This window comes from Curcuma longa, chromosome 1 (assembly GCF_044706935.1).
Source record: "Curcuma longa cultivar G26 ecotype Majalengka, Jawa Barat chromosome 1, ITB_CL_G26_1.1, whole genome shotgun sequence".
In the NCBI taxonomy this organism is placed as follows: domain Eukaryota; kingdom Viridiplantae; phylum Streptophyta; class Magnoliopsida; order Zingiberales; family Zingiberaceae; genus Curcuma; species Curcuma longa.
In genome coordinates this window covers 8543845-8559408 of record NC_133861.1, presented here as the reverse complement: position 1 = coordinate 8559408, position 15564 = coordinate 8543845, and the positions used below count along the sequence as shown (strand labels likewise).

At 38.9% G+C, this 15564-nt stretch overlaps 5 protein-coding genes across 5 annotated transcripts; 3 read left to right on the top strand and 2 right to left on the bottom strand.

Annotated features, from left to right (window-relative positions):
• Window positions 1–243: 243 nt before the first annotated feature.
• Window positions 244–3389, bottom strand: LOC141836770 (uncharacterized). The gene is made up of 3 exons (XM_074724297.1): window positions 3243–3389; window positions 2942–3053; window positions 244–2119 (listed from the first exon to the last, which is right to left on the bottom strand). Exon 3 carries the CDS (start codon window positions 2091–2093, stop codon window positions 492–494), a length of 1602 nt encoding a protein of 533 aa, XP_074580398.1. The 5' UTR covers window positions 2094–2119; window positions 2942–3053; window positions 3243–3389; the 3' UTR covers window positions 244–491.
• Window positions 3390–4788: 1399 nt separating this feature from the next.
• Window positions 4789–6602, top strand: LOC141840651 (protein transport protein Sec61 subunit beta-like). Its single transcript, XM_074728702.1, has 2 exons — window positions 4789–4871; window positions 6233–6602. Exon 2 carries the CDS (start codon window positions 6238–6240, stop codon window positions 6481–6483), a length of 246 nt encoding a protein of 81 aa, XP_074584803.1. The 5' UTR covers window positions 4789–4871; window positions 6233–6237; the 3' UTR covers window positions 6484–6602.
• Window positions 6603–8656: 2054 nt separating this feature from the next.
• On the top strand, window positions 8657–9507 carry LOC141841073 (uncharacterized). Its single transcript, XM_074729200.1, has 4 exons — window positions 8657–8753; window positions 8841–8987; window positions 9084–9260; window positions 9355–9507. Exons 1-4 carry the CDS (start codon window positions 8676–8678, stop codon window positions 9448–9450), a joined length of 498 nt encoding a protein of 165 aa, XP_074585301.1. The 5' UTR covers window positions 8657–8675; the 3' UTR covers window positions 9451–9507.
• A 1808-nt stretch (window positions 9508–11315) lies between these two features.
• On the bottom strand, window positions 11316–12591 carry LOC141823633 (WRKY transcription factor 55-like). The gene is made up of 3 exons (XM_074710918.1): window positions 12264–12591; window positions 12010–12154; window positions 11316–11757 (listed from the first exon to the last, which is right to left on the bottom strand). The coding sequence occupies exons 1-3, from the start codon at window positions 12589–12591 to the stop codon at window positions 11316–11318; spliced, it is 915 nt and encodes a 304-aa protein (XP_074567019.1).
• A 936-nt stretch (window positions 12592–13527) lies between these two features.
• LOC141841062 (transcription elongation factor TFIIS-like) lies at window positions 13528–15333 on the top strand. The gene is made up of 2 exons (XM_074729190.1): window positions 13528–13683; window positions 14341–15333. The coding sequence occupies exons 1-2, from the start codon at window positions 13528–13530 to the stop codon at window positions 15331–15333; spliced, it is 1149 nt and encodes a 382-aa protein (XP_074585291.1).
• Window positions 15334–15564: the final 231 nt, after the last annotated feature.

Here is a 15564-nt window from a genome sequence, read left to right as displayed (position 1 = left end):
TATCTTTGTCGAAAGGCATGCAGCTAACTAATTTATAATTACAGAGAAGATATATGCCTTGATAATATTTGCCAAAACCCCTTAATTATCTTCATTCAATAGATACAGTAAGTTTAGTTTTTATGGATCTCTCTCTCATAATCTTAACTCTAAATGATTCAGAATATTGCTAAAACTATTTTATTTGTCATATAAAACGACTGTAAGAATTTCCAGGATGTTGTCAACTTGAATGTTCTCATTTATTCTCTAGCTACTAATGTACCACCAAAATCAAGTTACACTTGCAGGCCTGTTCAAGTTCTGTTTCCAGTATGAAAGATACATGAAGCTAAGCATTTGCTCTATTTAAACTTTAAAGTATCACATTACAAAAGAATTTTGCTGAAGATTAAAAGATCTGCCTCTCAAGATAGATTCAAGAATTTAGAAAGAGTTCAAAGTACTCTACGTTATAGATGTTTACTATCGAAAAGTATGTCCCTTGCTAACTAGGCCTCATCTATTTGCATCAGTACTACTGGAAGAGGTGGAGCCATAACATGAAGAGTGGAAGATCTCAAGTGAGTTGAGATGTTGTCCTTCAATTGGTCATCACCACCTTGCAGTTGCAGACTTGGAGGATCAAGTGTGGCTGGACAAGAAAAGCTCCTAAGAAGAAGCTTCCCGTTCGATGTAACCATAAAATCTGATCCAGCTTCCCTTGGCAGAGGCACCAAAACTCTGTCCTCACTTTTCGCCTCTTTACAAAAGCTATCTTCTTCAATGTCATAAAAGTTTCCAGTTCTCACCTCCTGAGCTAAAGAACAGGACCAACAGAAGAGCCACTGCAATGAATCTGTAACTGCTGGATAGCCACAGCAGAAGGGATTTGCAGGAAGTTTGAATCTTTTCCTCATCTGGGTCCTCCAAATGCCACCGTAAAGTAGCCCAAAAACACCAAGTAAAATGCCACTTACTCCGACGATGTCCCTGATCGTGTAGTTCTCGACATTGAGGGCAGAAACGCTGAAGACCATTAGAGGAGCCACGATTAGAAGTAAGAAGGTGACTATATGAAGATACATATTACCGAGTCCAAGTCGCTCCATGTTCCATCCGAACACACAACATGTGCAAAAGAATGAGGCCAAACAAACTGTTCTATCATCCCAACAGTCGAAGAGCCCCCCAATCCACTCAGGATTGGTCACAACTACTCTTCTGTTATAAATCACAAGCTCGGATTGAACTTCTTGTGTGGCAGTAGCTACTTGATTTTGAGGTTCTGGAGGTTCATCAGACTTTCTTCCTATCGGGCCGAAAACTGTGTAAACACCGGCAATTGCTGGAGCTGCGATACCGATGCCTGTACACAGGTTAACAGCCCAGTCTGGCCTATCCTTCCTCGAATATCCCCAGTAAAGGCCACAGAGCACATATTGGGCAAAGACAGTTATGTGGAGGAGGATGACAACTAGCATTATGTGAGCCCTTTCGTGAGCTCTTCGAGATCCATCCTTGCAGTAGCCTGCCCGTATTTCCACTCTGTCCGGTAACCTCCATCGGCACAAAAGCACCAAATGATGGAACAATCTGGGGTGCTGATATATGCACATGATTGTGAAAAGGGCATTGAGAATTTGATTGATGATCTCAATCCATTTCTTTCTTTTGGTGCTACTTTGTATGACTTTATTTAGACTTCCTATGATAACAAGAAACAGCATGAAGAGACCAGCTGCAACAAACATCAACCAGATAACAAGAGCAATGTTCTCTGGGTTCTTTATCCACTTCTTGAAGTATCTAATCAATGCTCTCCAGTCTATTTTTCGAACAAATGGTACACGGAAACGACGACGGGTAAAGAACCAATCTGTGGATGGCTGAGCTCTCAGAAAATCTAGGAATCTTTTCTCTGAGTGATTTTGATTCACTAGCTCCTGTTCGACTGCGGGTATGTAGATGGGAATGTAATCCATAAGCCTCGTTCTTGAATCAGGCACGTCCTCTTTCGTATCGGTTATGCACTCGCCATTAAGCCTCGTTCTTGAATCAGGCACATCCTCTTTCGTATCGGTTACGCACTCGCCGTTCTCAGGTGAACTCATCTAGCGCTTGTGTCTGATTTCTTCTTCTGAAATAGTGAACAAAGAGCAAGAGTCACCCAAATAACCACTTTTTTGTTTTCATTTGTATAACTGATAAAAAAAAACTAATCAGCACAAGATTGGCATGAAGAAAGCAACCTACAGTTGGTAAAATCAAAATCATCTCTCTTTTCATACAGATAGCTCAATTTTAAAATTAGTAAGAGTCCCTTAGAGAAGGAAGATGCCAAAATGATTCAATGTTTTGGCCCAAAAACCAACACAAAAAACTGTGGTAACAACAAGGCAGAACTTCTTAACCTTCACCACTCTATTCGCAAACTAGAGCAATTTCATCTACCAATAATTATCTCAAAGTTGTTTTTTAATCAGATCAATTGAGCCCCTTTTGAGTGTTCTGCTCATTTTTTTTCAATTCCTTAGGTGTTCCACACAAGTCGAGACTGCTTTCAAGTATTTTTTGCCTCAAATCTGTTTTCATGGCCTCTCCACAATATTTATCCTTGTTACCAGTTGTTCTTGCAATCTTCTTATTTTACTTGTACTCTGATAAATCCCCCCAAAAAAACAAAGAGTTCCATTATCAAATTTGTTCTAAACCAAATATAGTAAGTATCCAATGAAAACCTGTCAAATTCTGCAAGATTCATCCTAGAAATTTCATCTCTGAAATTCAATTCCTATTTCTTTCAACTAAACCACATCTTCAACCTTCAAAGCAAAAATAAAAATTATATATATATTTTTTATTTTTTGCAAACATCACACAGTCAAACCAAACGCAAAGAGAATTAAGAAAAACCAGAAACTACGGCCCCCAAAATCATGGAATAGAAGAGTAGGCTCACCTGAAATCTCTTGTGGGGGCAGAAGGGGATCAAAGATTCATCTTCTCAAAGAAAGAAAAGAAAAAACATCCTCTGAGCAAAAGGGGAATCATTCACAAACCCCCATCATTCTCTGCAAGAAGAGGAGAAAAACAAACACACATCAATTTCCACAAAACAATTGAGGTGGAAAACCTAATGCGCAGTGGCCAAAAACAACAGCAGGGACGCTGATAGGACATATATTTTCACCAAACCCTAAGAATCTACCTTTTATTTGTGACAAAAAAGGAGAGAGGTAGAGACAGATTCGCAGCAGTACCTTGGTTTTGCTGAATCAAGAGGATCATGCTGAGTTTCCTGTGCCAGCAGATCACGAGCAACACAACCATTAGAAGGATGAGGAGGTGCAGGACGTATCAGCCATGGCAATTTATGCTAATTTTTTCCCCCTTTGCTGCCATGATGGTGGTCTCAATCAATTACTTCAAGGTTTTAAGAGGTTGGCAGGAATTTTGCAGTCAGTTAAAGGGCGTGGGCCTGAAGCTGAAAAAGTAGCTTGATTACTCGGAAACATTATACCGGAGCGAAAACAAAGTTATCATCATTACATGGCAAATGCCGTATCTAATGGGTTGTGTCGCCGAATCCGACATCCATGGCGGATCTTTCTAAATTACTTTAATATACGACGGATTGGATCCTTGTAGCAAAAATGGAAACTTCCAAAACTGCTGGAACTGATATTTTGCTTCCAAACAAATGGGAGATGACTACTAGAATGGATATGAACGAGTAGATACGGTCGTTTGATTTATTTAAATGGATATGTGGCTATGCTATTTTGATTTAGATCTTTTAACATGTTGAATTATATATGCTCTTATGAGGACAGATTAGGTGTTGCAGCCACCTTGAATTGAATGCAATGTGAGGACAGAATAGGTGTCCATTTTATTGCAGATTTAAAACATTATTCAAGTATGTCTTTTTTTTTACGTTGATCAAAAGCTTGCATAATTAGATTAATTATACTGAGAAGAGTTACAAAATTGATTAATTCTTCTTTGACCAATTATAATGCAAATTTTAATGTCAAAATCTATTATATAATTTTTAAACATTATTTCAGTAATCATATAATGTGTCACCATTTCTACAAATTTTCAGTTATTTTTTTATTAATTTAATTAACAACTTGAGGTATATAATTTTTGTTCTCACATAAATCTAGTGTGATAATCCCTTTTCCTTTCTCCGTTCCTATCAACTAAATAAATTGAGGAAAAATACATGTTCCTCTACCTACCACGATATGCAATTAGTTTCATTTGAATATTTATTAAAAAAAAACAATTAAATCAACTTTTGATATCATTTCAATTTCCCTTTTTTTAATTTTTTGTCATATTAATATGTAAAATTATATTATGTTTTGAAGTATAAGAAAATTTTCTGTTTCGATCATATATAATATATTGAGCATCAATAAAGACAAGGAACGGAGCGCCCAACATTTATTGGAAGGCCTGAACAAGGACGTACAACCACCGAAGAATAGTGCATGCTGTTGACATTTAGGGTTGACTTTGGTGATGTTAAAGTCAAAGTTTTGCGATGCCGGATTTTGTACCCTATCGAGAAAGTGAATGGATAGGAAAAAAATAATAATAATAATAAAAAGATAAAAGAAATTTTCGAATTTATATTTGAGTGGAAAAAAAAGAGGAAGCGTTTTGCTTCTGAGGGAATGAACCAGGGAGAAAATTTGGGCTTGCAGATGGCCCTTAGGCCCAACAAATTCATGTTGGAGGCCCATTTGAATAAGAGAGGTCCGATCGACAACGTTTAGAGCACAGCGAAGACGGTAGATCGGTTCTTTCCCCTTCGACATCGGCGACAGCTTTCCAGTTTCTCCTCGCAAACCCTAGATTCTGTACGTTTACAGAAGGTATGATTTGATTACATTCGCATGCGTCCATTGTGGATCCTTTTTTTTTTATCTCCCTTTGTTTGTTCGGTTCCTCCTCGATTGGTGGATGCTTTTTGCACGGGATATTTCGACCTAAGATTGCTGCTTGCTCTTATCTGGAGTTGATGGATCTCTTGAGATGTTCGGTTCTATTAGTCAATTTCTGTAGAGTTATGTGAGAAGATATATATATTTAACTCACCTCGTGAAAGTTCGATTTGCATGCTCGATTCTATAGTGGAATTTCAATTCTGAAAAGATCCTGCAGCTTCATATGCTTTTCGATGACGCTTTATTGCTTGATCTGCTCTTCCATTAGTAGAAACCATTGGGAACTGGTAATTTCATAGATCAACAATTCATGTGAATCTTGTGGTCAACTCAACGGCTGATGAATACATTCTTGGAGATTATGTATTTACCTACCTGGAAATTCTTGAAAGCTAGTTTTACTGGCTTTTTCATGACGATTATTGCACCCTTCCTGCCCTAATTGTCATGGGGCATTAGTTGTTGCTCGAGCATGTAAGACCTGGTACTCACTAGCATGTATAATACAGTTTGTGGATCAATTAAAATTCATATAAACACGCTCTCTAGGATTTTCTCATCTATATTTACTTTTTCATTAGTAATTGAGGCATTTTAGGCTAAAATTGGGATCTTATATTTCTTTTCTCACAAATGCTACCTTGTTACAAGCATTTATATATGTGATTTAAGTAATGGATAAACAAAGTAAATGCGTTCTAAATGCAACTGCTCCTATTTGTTTCTTTTTCTTCTGTTTTAATAAACTCTTAGTCCTGGCTTTTCCCCCCAAAGCTGTCAAGTTGAGGATCATGCATGGCTCACTTTGATGAAGTTTCAAATTGTAAATCAAATAATCAATCGTAGGGTTTAGTTGAAAAATAATAAAATAATTTTAAGATTCCTGTCTTGAATAATTGTTTGCTTTCTAAACTATGAAAAATATTGTAATCACTATTTAATAGCATAATGTATTAAATGGCTCATACTCTTCATGGTTTATAAGCAAATAAAATATAGCTTCCTCTATCTCACTTTGATTAAAAATATCATATGTACTGTTTGTTTCATTTTATATCTATGATTTCTGTGACTTTTCCTATTTTATCACGTAACCTGTCATAATGATGATTGAATTTTATTTTCTATGGATTTAGTTTAATTAGTAGGTTGTGTCTAATTTTAACTGCTTGAATTTGTTTTTTGATAGAATTTATTTCTTTTTTTCATTCACAATATATGATTGTGTTCTATCAAATTGGCATAGTTCATTGTAATTTGGATTAATATATATTTTGATCATACGACAGTCAAAATGGTGGCTAATGCTGGAGGTCCACCCAGAGGAAGTGCAGCAGCAGCTGCAAGTTTACGGAGGCGGAGAACAGCAGGCGGCGGCAGTGCAGCTACCGGAGGAGGTGCCAGTACTATGCTCCAGTTCTACACTGATGATGCTGCTGGTGCCAGGATGTCTCCCAACACTGTTCTCTTTATGAGCATTGGATTTATTGCTGTTGTTGCCCTTCTACATGTCGTCGGTAAACTCTACGTTCGCCATTAGTGCTTCGACAATGCATCAATCATGGATCTGATCTAATGGTTACCCTCTGTTTTTGCACAATGTATCGGATTTGACAATGTTTATGTTTTGGTGGTAAAGAAACCGTGGTTTGTTAATTATTGAATTTGGAACTATTATAAGACATGCTTAAAGTGCTCACTAAACTATGTTGTTTTGTTATTCCAATTCTAAAACCAAAGATTTTATGTTACCTCCCTTTCAACTTAATCGCCCTGTGCTCGGGTCATCCAAATTTGTAATTTTTAGCCATTGTGGATGCATGTTTAAATAAACATGTTTAATTTTGGTGAAATACCAAACTTGTTTTAAGGCAAATAAACATGTTTAATTTGGTGAAATACCAAGTTTTGGGCACAAGATTGGGCCTGAATGATTCCATAGAATTTGAATAATTTTCACTAGCTAGTTTCAGGCAGGGCTGGAGTGTCTCGATCGACCAAATTCGACTGTTTCGTATTTGTCAATAACATTATCTACTTTGGTGCGACTGCAATGGTTACGAAGACGACTGCAAGTGAACGAGACATCCATATGTAGGGTACATCGATAAACTTGCTCTTGTTTGTTTGCCACTGCATGTGATCCTGTACTTCCATTCGTTCCAAACTCATGTGACCAATCCACATAATATCTATCATATATTTTTTCTCTCGAAACTTGTCGAGTTGCTTTCCGATGAAGTTGGAGCTGTATATATATATATAGATAATAAAGAACTGCAATGAGTTGGGGATACTCACAAAATTCACACCTAATGATCAAACAAACAGACCTGTGTCCGTGTGTATTTTGCTAAAAGATATAATTTTAGAAATAATAAAATATTCGTTTAAAATTTGCACCGATGAATGACTAAGGATGGAAAAATTCCCAAAGAAGTGTGGCTGCTGAGTGAAAGTGCTGAGAGGTCCAACTGGCCTGGGCAACTGATGCAACACAAAGTGGGTCGCATGCAGTGCGGTAAGGGACAAGAGCCAGGTACGTATGCTTTGTTGGATTGTGATGATTAGGAAAGGGAACGCACGCATGTGATCCGGTGCATGTAGTCTAACCAAAGTACTGGGTACGTGTTCGGTGCTAGCTTGGCAGGTAGTTAATCGAAGTCCTGGTGAGTGTTAATGGTGAAGAAGGCGAGGTAGACGACGACGTCAAACTGTCAAACTTCGCAAAGGCAACTTACCCTGGAGGGACTTGGAGACGTACGAGTCGTCAGCAATGCATGTCAATTATGTTGAAATGAATTGAATGCATCTTTCACTTGTTGAAATGAATAATGCTCTTGTACTCTGCGTGCATGTCAGCGAAACCGGCCGGCCATCTCTTCTGCAAATGTGGGAGCGTTCGTCCCAAATAATGCTCTTGATTATTTTATTAAATAGATTTAAATATTATAAAATTTGACTCTACCGCTCGCCGTAAAAAAAAGGCGATATGGATAGGATGATCAAATTGCATGTAGATCCGGACAATAATGACTCGATCGGCTTAGTTCGGTGTCACAGGGCGAATTAATTAATTGACACACCTGGCTCGCTGGGGCTGGGACTGGGACCGGGACCGCGATAAAACCGGAATGTGCAGAATCCGACAAACTGTAAATCCTCCCCGTGAGGGAAGCTTTTGGATGCTTTGCCCCTCTCCTTATTCCAACACTGTCGTTGCTGCTGCTCCCCACACCCTCACGAGCCACCCCCCACATATTCCATGCCCATGCATGTCACGCTCACACCCAACCTCGCTCCAGAACTAGCCCTGTACCTAAACTGCACAAACAATTACAACGATATATATAATCGTCTCCAGAGATTAATGATTGCGGAGCTGTAATTAAAGCATATAAAGCTGTCGGGGTTTGGATCATCTGCTGGAATGCTTGCACTGAACAGTACTGCTTCATGATTAGCCATGTCATTTTAAGATGCGCTTAATAAACGACAACGTCGATGAGCAGGAAGAACAGTTTGGATGTTGTATATCAGAGATTAAGAAGAACAAGGGCGGTTTGGACATTTGACGATCATGCATAATTCGGCAATGCTAAATAATGTTTTCAGGTAAGTTTTGTGGCGCGCAGTAGCTCCTCTCTCTTTATAAGTCTCTATTATCCAGCTCTTCTAGTTTCCATAGTAATAGCGGGATCGGAGATCGGAGATCGAGATCACTGCTGGGAGATGGTCTCGAGGGAGCAGAAGAGAGCCGCGCTCCACGAGAAGCTGCAACTCCTTCGCTCGCTCACCGACTCTCATGCAGTAATTAATATATATCACGTACACCATATCTATTTCACTATTTCAGAGTTTGTGTGTATGATTGATGTTATCTAGTATATATGGCAGCTCAGAAAGTCGTCGATCATATTAGATGCCTCAAAATACATCCAAGATCTGAAGCAAAAAGTTGGAAGATTGAAACAAGAATCTGCATGCGCACAAACCCAAGCACTGCAAAACAGTAACAGCCCCTTGTGTTCGCGATCGCCTCAGGTGATCATCTATTTCTCCTGTGTTATTCGTTCTCTACTTTTTCCTGATTTGATGTGATATTATTATTGATTGTTTTTATTGTAAGAATGATTAAAGGTGATTGTTGAAACCCTAGAGGAAGGATTTCTGATCAACGTGTACTCAGAGAAGAGCTGCACAGGACTGCTTGCTTCAGTTCTGGACGCGTTTGAGGAGTTGGGTCTTCATGTGGTGGAAGCAAAGGCCTCCTGCACTGATCCATTTCGTCTAGTAGTAGTAGCTATTGGAAGAGAAGTAATTAACATACTTTTAATTAATTATTTAGTTAATTAATCCTTAATACTTTAAAAAAGGTTTTAAAAGTTTGTTTGATCGAATGATTAATCAGGCACAAGGCATGGAAGCGCAGGTGGTGAAGGAAGCTGTGCAGCGTGCCGTCAGTTGTTTCTTTGAAGAAGACAGTGAAGAAGATATGGATGATTAATTATATTCACTTAATTTCCCTTAATGAATTATAATTAGAATCAAATCCATGCATGAATGTTCTTGGTAGCTTGTTTTTTTTTCCCCTCCGATCCTCTCGTTCAAAGCTTTGAAGGCGTGCAAAAGCCCTTTAATGGAGGGAGCTAGGATGTTCTGTGTAATTGTGTAATCCATCTTCAAATGCACGAGTGTGATTAGTCCTTAATTCGTCTAATTACAATGTTTCTTAATTAATTAAATTAATAACTAAAAAAATTATTGGCTTTATTTTAAATCCGGGTACATAAAATTTGCCTCGATTCGTTGCTCGAGTCGCTGCCCAAGTCGTTGCTCGATTCGCTGCCCAACAGCGCCGCCCTAGGTACAGAGCAAACCGCCTTCCGCACCCATCCCAAATCCTTCATCGCCCGCTTCGCCATGGACTCGAAATGGCGGCAGACGACTCGTGGTTCCCGGCTACACCGTTCAGACCGCCATGGATCCTTTGCTCTTTGGATGTTTTGCAGCATGCAAAATGAAGGCGAGAGGAGGAAATCGGATGCCCGCAGATCGCGCTGTAGGTACGTCCTATAAATTTGATGCATTGTTTTGGGAATTCAGGAGATTGTGCTTGCTGCATTAAAGTATGGATTTTTGGTTTTTATAAGTTGAAGATTTTATGATGAGTTAAGATCCAGTTTATGATACCTTGGGTTCTGTAATGGTGGCTTTCTCGGTCAATTTAGTGGCTTCTTGATGTCGTCTCTTCACTTGATTTTCCATTGTCTACTAAAGCTACTTCAAAGAGTCGTATGCCCAGTACTGAAACAAAATGTTACTTTTATTCCAAATTGGTGGGGAATTATCTAAACTCTGCAGTTAGCAGATACATGATTGGTATCTAATTATGAACCCTTGAGATATTCGATGGGAATAAGACAGGATGAATTATTTAGTATGATTACATGGTTCATATCAATGTCCAAGAAGCATACTCAGCACTGCTGAGAAGGACAAAAATGGATGTCAATTAACAATGTCGAAAGAAATAGAAAGCAGGTCATTCAGATTATATAGACGTTCACTCAAACTTGATCTTCTAGAACTATGGAACTGCATGATACACAAACTTCCATGAGCTGCAAATGTGGTTTCTATTAAGCAAAAGAGTGGAATGGCATCATTGGAGCATATTTTGAATGCTGCATGTCTTGAGAGAATCCTGTGGTAATGATTGGATTCAATCTCTTTTAGTTTTGAATTTTATATTAATTTATATAACTTTTCAGCATGAAAATAGTATTCCTGAAATTTGTAAAGCATAGCTCCAACAGCACAATAAGTTTTAGTGTTTTTTTATCACCAACAATTATGTACTTAACCTCTAACTTGTTTGACTGGTCTAGTTCAGTTAAAGCTGCTGCTATCGATTCTCCTTATTCCAATAGGCAATAGCAAAGCTTTTGTGTAATTGAGTTCTTCACAAAAACAGATTAAGCATATGAAGTTCCAAAATTATAATTGAGAAACTAAGTCAATCTACTTGAAGAGCAGTAAAGAAAGCAGTTGATTAGAGAAACTATCATCTTATAAATTATGGTAAACATGAACTAGTGCATTTTTGTATGTCTTCTTCGTTAAAGAAATAAAGAGTACAATTGTGTAATGCTGAGAACTTCATCCATATGACAAAATTAAATTTGGAGTTCAGTATCATTGATAAAATAATTGCACAAAGTTAGATTCAGGCACTCAGTGCAAGGGAAAAAAGCAAGTTAAAAGACCTCCGTGCCTCTAGTTAGTATGGAATTTCACATAAATAAAGAATTAATTCAAGCAATTGTCATACAATAGATTACGATGGTATATAAAAAATGTATCTAACTCCTACGGTTTCCCTTGGCTTTGAGAGAAGATGACATCAAAGGTACTATTGTTCCCTAAATTAAACATGGCATCTGCAAATTCTGCTACAGAGCAATCAACCTCTCCACCACCCTGCATCTGTTCTGTATATCTGTTGCTATCCTCCCTGTTGAACCAGTTATGATCTTGAATCAAAGTGGGTCGTGATGCTACTGTTTGCACAGCAGCCTGCGCCCTTAAATGCCCTCCCTGTGAGCCGTCATTATTATTTTCGTCATTCTTGCCATTGCTAGCAGAATTCAACATCAGTTCATTGGGGATCAGGATCGGGGTTAGAGAGGTGCTGCAGATGTGAGCACCACAGTAGGTGACTTCAAGTGTTGATGGATAATCATCAAGCCGTTGCACTTTCTTCTTTGCTTGACAACCATAGTGATGTTTATGGGTGCAATGATAGTAGCTTCTGCATTAGCACAAACTTCATATCACTTTTGTATCAGTAATTTAGCTCGTTTCATTAATTGGTTTCAAAATCATATCATAGATGCCCCCCAAAAAAAAGCCTTAATTCTTGGTCTTAGGACCTTAAAGCAATGTAGCAATGGAAGTTGTCGCAGAAAAAATATTATTAAAACGTTACTAGGAAGATGCATGGAGATTACTTTGATTTTTAAATCGACGATGAATTTTACACTTAAGAAATGGTTTAGTTTACCTTGGAAACCTCGAATTAAGTATCTCTTTCTGACCATACTTCTTCCAGGTATATCCATCATCAGGAGGATTCTCCATGTGAGGCTGGGCTGGCACCAACTCTATCGAAATGCCTTCATTCCTGCAACTGGTACGATTGAGCTTTCCTATATTGGCATTGGAGTGGGTTTAATGAACCAGATCTAAGATATCAAGCTCTCAGTTTCTACCTCTTCTTCGAGGATCTTTGCACCACAGACTTGCCCTTTCTCTGACCTGGTGCTCCTGAATTGAGATAGCTCAAGCCACCTTCAGACTCTGTGACCGCCGGCTGGTTTTCCGGTGATATCTGTCCTGGAATACCAGTGCATAAAAGATTTCCCGTTCCTTCCCTGGCACTCATGAGGAGCATTTGGACACTAGGAGCTTGGCTCTGCATGGCATACAATCCATGGACGGCTTTGTTGAAGGCGCCAACAATCTCCTCGCAAGATCGCAAGAGGTAATGCGCATCAGATGCAACATCGACGTAGAGGAGAAGGCTGCTCTCCAGTTCTCTAGCAAGCTTGCATGCATCAAGGATTTGAGATAAAATCTCCTCCATGAACCTCTCACTTGTTTTGTGCCACTGAATCACACAAATGGATTCGAAGCATAAGAATTTTTTGAACTGGATACGTAGAGAGCGAAAAGGAGGTCATCTTAAACCTTAACAGTCTTATTTTCTAGACGTAGTGTATTGAATGGGCAGGAAGGGGGGAGGACTTGGTCGCGTTCTTGGGGTCTGCGGGAAGACTCGGTCTATATATAAGCAATCTTTGAATACTGACTGACTTCGTGTTTGCGCAGTCTGAAATTACTCGGTTTCTCTTGCTATGTAATCTCGTTCGTATCTTTGAATGAATAAAAGTATCAAGATTACAACAGTGAAACGATACTGCAGGAAAGAAGTAGTACGCAAACAATAATACATTTGCAATTATAGCCAAAAAAGAGAGACTCGTTTTTAGCGCAACAGTTGACTTAGAATAAAATAAAGACGACAAAGAAAGAACATTGAGAAGTCAACGCCTTTGATTTCGTTGTGGTATCTCAAGAGCTTAGCCATATCGAATCGACTCGAACACAAGTGCTGAAAAGAATAACTTGCGCATCTTCTGTTAAATTTCGTTACGATTTTATTTATTTTTCAGTTAAGTTTCGTTAATACAGTTCCTCCTTTTTAGATATTAATTTTTAAAAAAAATTTTATACCTACTTTTATATCAAAGCGTCAACTCTATATAAACATCACAAATTCCCTTCACCGTTCGATGCACGGAATAGTACAATCTTCCTCGTCTATTTAAATACGTCGAAACGCCCGTCGGAGAAGTCGACGAGTGGTGCGCTCCGTCCCCCCTGAAGCAAACAAGCAGTTCTTCGCCGCTTTCTCTTTCTAAGGTTCGGTGGTGTGCTCTCTTCTTCGATCCTTTGCGCCATGGCCATGCTTATGGCTTTCCCTTATTGCTTTCTCCTTTCTATATATCAGGCTGGCCTGATGGAGGAGGAGCTCTTGGAGACGTTCGGGGCAGCGAAAAAGGCTGCGGACGAGGCCCAGAACGGCGGGGAATACCCTGAGGTGGAACGTTGTGTCAGTGCTCTCCGGAGGCTGAAGAAGATACCGGTTACTACGAAGAGTTTGATCGCCACCCAGGTAAAGCGGTCATACCCGACTTGCATTTTTTGCAATTTGACCAGATAACTGTACCTGCAGTTGTTTTGGACCCTTTTTTGTTTGGAAAGTTTCGATGTTTATATGTTTTTTAAAGTCATTTATCAATTGTAGTCGTAGAGATTTGGTGCCTTTCAATCAGGGTTCACTCTTTGGTATCGACCTAAAAGGGAGTTTTGGATTTGGAATAATTCGTGGGGTGATTAACTTTTCTGATTTTGTTGTGGATCAGACGAGAGTAATTGGAAAGAAACGCGATGTTTTCCCTAGATCATAGATATCGTTCAGTTGGGGCCACTGAATCTGATACTAGTTATAGAAAAAAGCACATTTAGGTCATAATTTGGATTAGTTGAATTTTTCTTCTCTGGGGACAAATAACAATAGATGATTGCATGATTTAGTTCCAACGTAGTGGAATAACCATCAATATATTTTCTTCTCTCTTTCAATTTATCTTTTGCATTTCAGCCTTCACTACTAGCTCCCTTTATTTGAACAATAGTTTCTTTTATATTTGATTGGAATGTTTATGGATGTTTTAATTTTTCTAGTTGTTATACTCCTTTTTTTTTTGGAACATTTTGCATTCTTCCGCCGTCTAGGTTTGTTTAGTCTTGAGTTAGTTTTGTATTGCAGGTTGGCAAAAAACTTCGCCTTCTGAGAAAACATTCCCAGGATGAGATTCGGACTGTGGCAAATGATTTGTTTCAGCACTGGAAGAATCAAGTGGTTCAGCAGGCATCGAAAAATAACAAGAAATTTGATGTCTCTGGGGGCAAAATTGTTCCAAAGGTCGAAAAGAAAATTGAGCAAGCAATGAAACTCAAGGCTGACAGGAATCCAAAGATCGACATTGTTTCAAAATCGAAATGTGTTGAAGCTGACAAGGCACATCAGGTAAAACAGAATGGTGAAGTGTCCAAACTAGGGTCTGTCAAATTAGAGAAGACCAATTCTACTGAAGTTGGACACACAAACGGTGGAGAATTGAACAAGGAAGGTTTTTCCAAGGATGAGAATATGGAACCTCTTTCAAAGAAACCTCGATTGGATACTGACTCACTTAAGCTGTCTTCAATGGTAAAGTGTAACAGTCCCGTGCGCGATAAGATCCGAGAGCTCATGGCAGAAGCCTTTTTGCGAGTTCCTAAGGAAACAGCTGAAAGCAAATCAGATGAAGTGAGGAACATCCTGGATGAAATCGATGCATGCGATCCTATCCATGTAGCTGTATCTGTGGAATCTGCTCTCTTCGAGAAGTTAGGCCTCTCAACTGGTCCTCAAAAATTCAAATACAGGTCTATAATATTCAATTTGAGAGACAACAATAACAAAGACTTCCGAAGAAGAGTTCTCCTTGGTCATGTGAAGCCACAGGAAATAGTAACTATGTCTACTGAAGATATGGCGAGTGATGAGAGGAAACAGGCCAACAAAGAGATAAAGGAGAAGTTTCTGTTTGAACGTGAGAGAGGAGCGGCTCCTAAAGCGACGACTGATCAGTTCAAATGTGGGCGATGCGGGCAAAGGAAGACTACATACTATCAAATGCAAACGCGTTCTGCCGATGAGCCAATGACTACTTTTGTTACTTGTGTAAACTGCAACAACCATTGGAAGTTCTGTTAATGGATCGACCTCACCTTTTTTGCTTTGTAGCGACACTAAGGTGATGCAGCCACCCAAAGGCTACATACTCTCAGTACAGCTGATGGATGAGCTGCTGATTAGTTTCTTAACTGTATTAACTGTATCTATAGTTTGCCGCCCTGCCAATTGATAAATCTTCTTACAGATTGGTCTCCCTTTGAAGCTTAATAATTGCATTTTTAATTAGATATTATATATGCTCTTGATTTA